The sequence below is a fragment of the Physeter macrocephalus genome, chromosome 4 (assembly GCF_002837175.3).
Source record: "Physeter macrocephalus isolate SW-GA chromosome 4, ASM283717v5, whole genome shotgun sequence".
Classification (NCBI taxonomy): domain Eukaryota; kingdom Metazoa; phylum Chordata; class Mammalia; order Artiodactyla; family Physeteridae; genus Physeter; species Physeter macrocephalus.
In genome coordinates, this window is record NC_041217.1 from 50540737 (window position 1) to 50548239 (window position 7503).

Sequence of the window (7503 nt, forward strand, 5' to 3'; positions counted from 1 at the left end):
CTGATTGCCTTCTGTGTGTTGAGCACAGGACTCTGGGGGTTTATATGCATTATCTCTAATCCAACAAGCACCCTGCAATGTAGGGGAGGCGTTTTCCAATTTTACAGATGAGGAAAGAAGTTGGCAAGATTAAGTAACTTGCCCTAGGTGTCAAGTGGGCCCTGATGGTCTGACCCATTGCATCAGAAGGCTATTTTCAGGGAACCCTTCTCCCAGCCACCCCCCAGTTGTACCATCCTGTCTCCTTTGCTTGGTACAAAAGCTGCCTGTTTCCATAGTGGAGTGGGAGCTTTTCACAAGATGGTTAAAATTTCACCAAGGAGTAATTTTGGCACCTTGACCTCAGCTTGTGACCATATTGTAAGAGTAGGTCTCCTCCACCTCCAAAAGGGGGGAAAAACAAAACAATCATGGGTCTCTCTCCCAACTAACATTTTTAGGAAAGAAGAGCTCCCAAGTTCTAGTCTTTGCTTGAAAGTTCCAAGAGAGTTTCTTGCCTCTTGGTTTCTCCCATAAATATAAAACAAGAGAAAGAAAAACAGGCAAAATACTACAGAGGGGGTACAATAATGATGCCAGCCAACGTTTCTAGGGAAAAGCTCCCTAGGTGCTTCAGGTGACCATCTGTGAGGAGAGATGGTCCTCACCATCTCTCCTCCTTTGGAAGCAAGGAAACTTCCAAAGGTTACCCCAATTAGGATGTACACAAGTTGGGATTTGAATGCAGGCACTCTGAGCCTAGAACCCAAATGTCTGCTAACCCAGTCTCTGAGTCCCTCCCAGCACAAGGAAGGCAGATGCACCTGGGGAACTTTGCTGACACTATGTCACCGGCAGGCTGGGACTCCTGGAGCAAAGTAGGCTACGGGCTATCTGCACCTGACACCCCGGTCATTGTCTTCCAGGGCCCAGCCAGAAGCTGGCATTCAATAGATGGTCAGTGAATGCATAAATTAAGAAATAATCTAAAATACTCTAGATTTTTGATAGGAAATCAAAAGAATAAACCCTGAGATTAGAATGAGACCAAATTCCCCAATTCATTCCCCTGCTCCCCATACGCATAGGCCATGGGGTACGATAGCTGCACAGGTGGATCTCAGAGGATTTGGCCTTGCCAGGTAACGTACTCTGTGTGTGGACCCACCACCTGGCTATGCCCAAGAACCTTCAAATAAAAGTTACTTTATGGGGCTTCCCTGGTGGCGCAGTGGTTGAGAGTCCGCCTGCTGATGCAGGGGACACGGGTTTGTGTCCCGGTCCGGGAAGATCCCATATGCCGCGGAGCGGCTGGGCCCGTGAGCCATGGCCGCTGAGCCTGCGCGTCCGGAGCCTGTGCTCCGCAACGGGAGAGGCCACAACAGTGAGAGGCCCGCGTACCGCAAAAAAAAAAAAAAAAGTTACTTTATGGTGCTGGCAGAAATATAACCAGACTCCCTATGACAATACCCTGGCTCCACTTCTTACTACCTGTGCAACCTTGGGCACATCACTTGACCTCTCTGTGCTGACTCAGTTTCTTCATCTGATGGGGATAATAATAGTTCCTGCCTCAGGGGATTTGTGAGGACTGAATGAGTTAACATATACGGAGCACTTAGAGCAGTGCGGGCGACATAGGGTTAGCTTTTGTCACTTTCCTTCTTTCTCTAAGGATCTCAGTGCCCTTCACTTATTCTGTTTCTCAGCCACTTACTGACTCATAATCTCATTTTAAGAGTTAGATGTCCAAGTACAGGACCATCTCTTTTCCATGTCCCTTAAATTCCTGTGTCAAGGACACGGGGCAGGTTTAAGATGAGCAGCAACTAATCAGCATCCCAGCGGGGAGAGATCCCTGGAAGATTCTGGGAAAGAAGGAGACACATGACAAAGTGGTGGGCTCACAAAAGGGGCCTGTGACAAATGACTGGGAGGACTGGGTGGACAGATGGAGAAGAGCAAAGGCCCCTGTCCTTTCATTGGAGAACTCCTTGTGGCTCCCCGAACAAGACAGTGACTCCCCAGGGGCTGGGCTTAGGGTTTGTCTCCCTGGTTTTCTCTGCTGGGATGACTAATATGGACCGGGGCAGAGGGTCTATATCAATCTAGCCCAGCAGAAAAATGAATGAAAATTGAATTCCCCAAGGAGAATCGGGGAGCTGTTATCCAGACAGAGATAAATCAAAGGATGCCACAAAGACAGGGGGAGCAGGATTCCAACAGCAGGAGAATAATTAAGGAAACAGTTTCAAAATGCAAATGATAAAAGAGGGTTTGAGAGGAATAAGGACAAGGAGGAAATAATTGGAGATGGGGTGACAAGGAGCAGGGGCAGCGAATTCATCCCTCAGTGGAGAAAGGGACTGGGCTTCAGGATTCCTGGGGTCTGAGGGTGAACTTGCCCACTCTGTGGAGTTCCTAAAATGCAAGGGTTAGAAGACACACAAGTCTGCTGTGCAGAGCGGAAAGAGCACCAGATTGGGAGTCAAAGGCTGGATTTAATTTCCAGTTGACTCTGCAACTTATTAGCAGTGTGACCTTAGGCAAACCACTTAACTTCTCCGTTTCCTGATAATCATACCCAAGCCCAGGCATGATTATGAAGATCAAATGAGATAAAATATGTGGAGGAACTTTGTAAAATGTAAAGACAAATGCAAGCTTTAATCGTTTTCTTAAGTTGAGTTTCTGGAGATTCTTCCCTTAGAACTGGATCCACTGACATGTTGGGTTTGGTTCCCAGAAATGTAATATGTAAATGTCCAGAAAGTACCGGATACTCTTACTGGCTATTGACCGACTGCCCTGACAGAACTTAGACCTGGGGAAAGCCACATCACCACCAGGCCATCCTCTGGCACCCACCCTCCCACTGGGTTGTAGCTGGAAGGCACAGGTCTGAGGAGGCTCTGAGGACCATTGCTCCTGGGAGGTCACCTGCCAGCCATGGGCAGCTTTCAGTGGGAAAAGCCCTGAGTCAGCTCAGAGGTTTAAGTCCGAACAGATGCACCCCAATGGTCTTCCTGGGCTATTCCACAGTAGAGATTATCTGCCTTCTGTGGGAATCAGCCATTCTTGCAGTCTGTGGAGGGTAGAGACTAGCTTAGCCCCTGTTAACCTCAGTTTTTTCATCCACCAATACCACTTATTGAACTGTTGTGAATAATAGGTGGACTTATACATGTAGAAGCACTTACCCTGGTGCCTGGCACAGTTTTAAACCTTCAATAAATGTTGGTTATTATTATTACCACCATATGCTGTTATATTATCATTACTGCTATCTGCAGCAGCAGCAGGCACTAAAAAATACATTTAAGGAAAGATTTTTATTGGGGATTCATTATTAGATGGGAAAGCTAAGGCCTCAGGAAGAAAGTGAAATACCTTGGCAGATGTAGATGTTAGTGGAAGACCTTGGGAATGGGACTCAGCTCATACCAGGAGGCAAATACCTCTAGAAAAGTTTAGGAATGTAACAAGGGCATTTATTCGTGGAGCTACATTGCGCGTATATGTGGGAACACAGAGGGGTGCGGGGGGAGCACTTGCTCACAAGGTCAAGAACTGAGGGCCAAACGGATCTCCCAGGGCTCCTCTGCCATTGGATAGACTTGAAAGTGGCATCCCCTGAACCAGCCCTGGGCACAGGAGAGTCTCCACCACAGTAATGCTGCCCCTCACCCAGTGAATGACTAGTGACATGCAGTGGGAAGAGGGCAGGACCCAGGCAGGTTCATATCAGGGGAGCAGGAGCTGCAGAGAGCATTTTAAAAATGTAATATTAAATTATAAAAATAATTACCACATATGCTCTATATTTCACTGCATATACATATTTTATCTTTTACTAATATTACTGAAAACATATAACAACTTTACAGTAAATCTGAAAAAGAGAGAAAGAAAAAATTTCATAAAACACATCTCCCTAATATACTTTTTCCATAATGTACTTCTGAGTAGCATTCTGATATTATATTTCCTTCCAGTTTGTCCCCAGTGTTTTTGAAAACAATTTTTATTAGCTTTTTTCCGCTTTATAAAATAATGTGCTCTTTGAGGAAACTGAAAAAAGCAAAAAGAAGAAAATAAAAATTATAATGTACAGGTAACCACTTTTATATTTATATATATTTCTACTTATGCTTCTTTAAAAAAAATTATCCTAAAGTTCATACTGCTTCATATTCTCTTTTTTCCCTCACTTCCTTATAAATCTCAAACAACTCTTCTACGTTATTACTCTTGTGTTGTATTTTCTAATGACTGTAACATTCCATTTTATATACTCTAAGAATCCCCTGCTGTTGGATATGTAGGTTATTCTCTTTTTTAAACGTCCTTGTAACTATATCATTATAAATATTCTTGATTATTTACTGTGGACAAATTTTTGTATGGATTGGGTCAAATCCATCACACTGTTGGGCTATAAAAGATATTGCCGAAATGCCCTCAGAGGACATTGTCCCTCTTTGCATACCCACCAGGAAACTGTTTTCTAATTTCCACACATCCTAGCCAACAATGGGATTATCACTGCTTTTATCTTTAACATTTTTACATACTTATCACACAATAGTGCATTCTGCTTTTTAAAAAATTTAGTATTTCACAAGCATTTCCATGTTGCTAGATTTCATAATTAGTTTCAATAATTATATAACATATTACTTTTCTTTTGTTGGAAATTTAGGTTATTTTTCTCCAAAATGTAATGTTGTAATAAGCATCTTCATGTATGAAACTTGTTTCGAATTTTATTATTTCTGTGGAATAGACACTCAAAAGTGGAATTACATGAGCTAAAGGGTATGAAAAATTTATGGGTTTGATACATATTGCCTAATTGCTTTCCAAACGAATTTAAGAGCTTATAAGCACACCAGCAATATTTGTGAGAGTAGCAGTATCAAATAACCTTCACCAGCACTGAATTCTACCATCCGCCTCCCTTTATTCATTGAACAGACAAAAAAGGTGTAAGTGCTACGATGCTGTTTTTCCTGTCTTTGATTCTTAATGAGGCTGGCATTTCCTCGTGTTTGTTTACTAGCTAAATTTTTGTAGAAAACATGTTGGTAAACACTGAAAATGTCACCGGGTTCTTGGCTTTTTTCCTGTGCACTGGAGTTACCTCGCAGGTAAACAGGGCAAGAGATGATGCCAACCCAGTACTAGGTCACATAGAAGTCATTGTGACTTCATTGAAAACAAATTCTAAGCGCTGACAGCCATGCCATCCGCTCCCACACTCATGCTTGTCCCTCACCAACCCTGGTGTCCCCTTTTGGGGGACAACGCCAGGAGAAAAAGCAGGGGACACGCTGGAAAGTTGGAGAGAGCACACAGCTCCCTTTCCCACCCGGGCTGGACCCCACTAGGCTGGGATTACACATCTGTCTACATCTCTAGAACGAATTCCGAGTGGCGGTGTCGCGAGCTCTGGGATCCAGAAAGCCGCCGGGTCCGGGGGATGGGAGTCCCGCGTCTGCTGGTCAGGCGGTGTAGAGAATCTGATGAAGCATGAGGAAACCTCGGCGGAGACCCGTCCCAGCGGCGGGCCTTCTGTTTTATTTCCTCCAGGAGTTGAGAAGTGTGTGTGTGTGTGTGTGTGTGTGTGTGTGTGTGTGTGTGTGTCTGTCTTGTAAATACCGTAACAACACACACGCCTTTGCTGGTTAGCCCCTGGGGTGGGGTGCTCGCTGCCGCCCCGCACGCACGAGGTGGGGAATTGTTCAAAACTCCCGCGGTCGCAGCGCTGAGGCAGAGCGGTCTCTGAGGACCGAGGGCAGGACAAGCTGAGCGGACGCCGGCAGAGCAGTCGGGACGGGGCGGGGAAGGACTGAAGAGCCGACTCGGGGCTGCAGGCCGCGGCGTGCGGGGGCGCGCACCGGGGGCCCGCGCCCCGCCACCTCCGTGCGCAGCCCCTGGCTGCTCTCCTCGGCCCGCCGCAGCCCGCTGCGTGACTCGCGCGTTCCGGGCTGAGTACGGGCTGTCCCTGGCCCGGCCTCAGCCAGACGCGGGGGAGAGCGAGCAAGGGCTGGGAAGCGCCGGCGGGAGAGGAATTGGCCGGAGGAGAGGAGGAGGAGGAGGAGGATGGAGTCATCTAGTTACGGAGCACGCTCGGTCCGGCCGAGAGAAGCCCGGGACCAAGAGAGCGCGTCGGGAAGACACCGCCGTGCGACCCAAGCCTCCGGAGCGCCTGCCCCGCCCTTCCCCGCCCCTTGGTTCGAACGGAGGGGCGGAGAGGACACGAGCCGCCGGCTGAGGCCGGAAACCCGGGAGGATCCACGGAAACCTGCGAGCCCCAGACGCGACCGTCCGGGACCACCTGCTGCCGCGGCCGAGCCAGCTGCAGTATTTATACACGGGGCGCTAGCCCGCACCGCGGGGAGCAGGGGAAACGGCCCGTGAGGCCCCGCCCCGCTCCATGCGGTCCGGCCCTCCTGCCTGGCCGGCCTCTCTCGGGGCGCTAGCACCACCACTCGGGCCTGGGTCCGCCGCTCGCTGCTGGGTGGGGGGCTTGGCTGAAGGGCGGGCCTCCCTGCGGAAAGCGACGTCACGGCCGTTCCTGCAGTGTGAATGAATCAAAATGCCTGGGTGACCGCGGCCTCCTGGGCGGCCGGCACGCGAAGGGTGGAGGGGGAGGGGGAGAGAAGCGGGCGGGGGGGAGGGAGGAGGGGAAAAAAGCCAGAGCTGCAGCAACAGCGTCTCCTCAACCCGGGATGTGCACCAACCCGGGAGAGCGAGATCAAAGGGATTTGAAACAGACTGAGGACTGGCGGGGGGAGGGGGCCAGGCAGCCTGTGGAATCCTCCTGTAGAGGCGGAGGGTCCGGCTTCGACCGTGACTTCGGCGGTCTGGTTGGGTTTTTTATTATTTTCAAATTTCTGAATCCAGCTTGAGCGAGAGAACGAGAGATCTCCGTAGACTGCGACTCGCTGGCTCTCGCTCGGAGATGATGCAGAGCGCAGCTGTCCCCGCGGAGGGGGCTGTCAAGGGGCTCCCGGAGATGCTTGGTGTGCCGATGCAACGTAAGACACCCCCTTTCTCGCTGACTTAATTTGATAACAAGACGGCCGGCAGCTTTGGCCGGTTTGGGGCGGGCCGGACGCTGCGCGTAGCCTGGACCGGAGGGAACGGGCGGGGCGAGGGGCCGGCGGCCCGGGCGCAGAGGCGGTCACAGGGCACGGGCAACAGCCGGAGTGCGTTTGAAGGGCCTGGCCCTTGGCTTTTGGGGGCCGGAAGTGAAAGCCTCCCGGATGGTGCTTGAGGCGAGCCGAGGGATACCGAACCCCGCATCCCCAGCCCATGGTTTTTCTAGGAGCCTTGGGGAGAGTGCTGTCTGGGGACAGACACCAGAGGAACGAGCTGCAGGCCAGGCCTAAGCGCTGGGGTGGTCCCCCAAACCCTCCTCCCCCGCCGGGGGAGGGGGGCTACGGTCAAAGCTCGCAGTACCGCTAGTGCAACTTCACCCCAGCTGGCGGGAAGTTGGAGAGCGCGTCCCCCGCCCCC

The 7503-nt window shown here is 50.2% G+C and overlaps 1 protein-coding gene across 1 annotated transcript in view; it reads left to right on the forward strand.

Annotated features, from left to right (window-relative positions):
- Positions 1–6946: 6946 nt before the first annotated feature.
- Positions 6947–7503, forward strand: part of LHX4 (LIM homeobox 4) — a 44861-nt gene continuing 44304 nt past the window's right edge. Inside the window, exon 1 of the mRNA XM_007104657.1 lies at positions 6947–7022. Coding sequence (XP_007104719.1) covers positions 6947–7022 — 76 coding nt within the window. The remainder of the gene's footprint in view (positions 7023–7503) is intronic.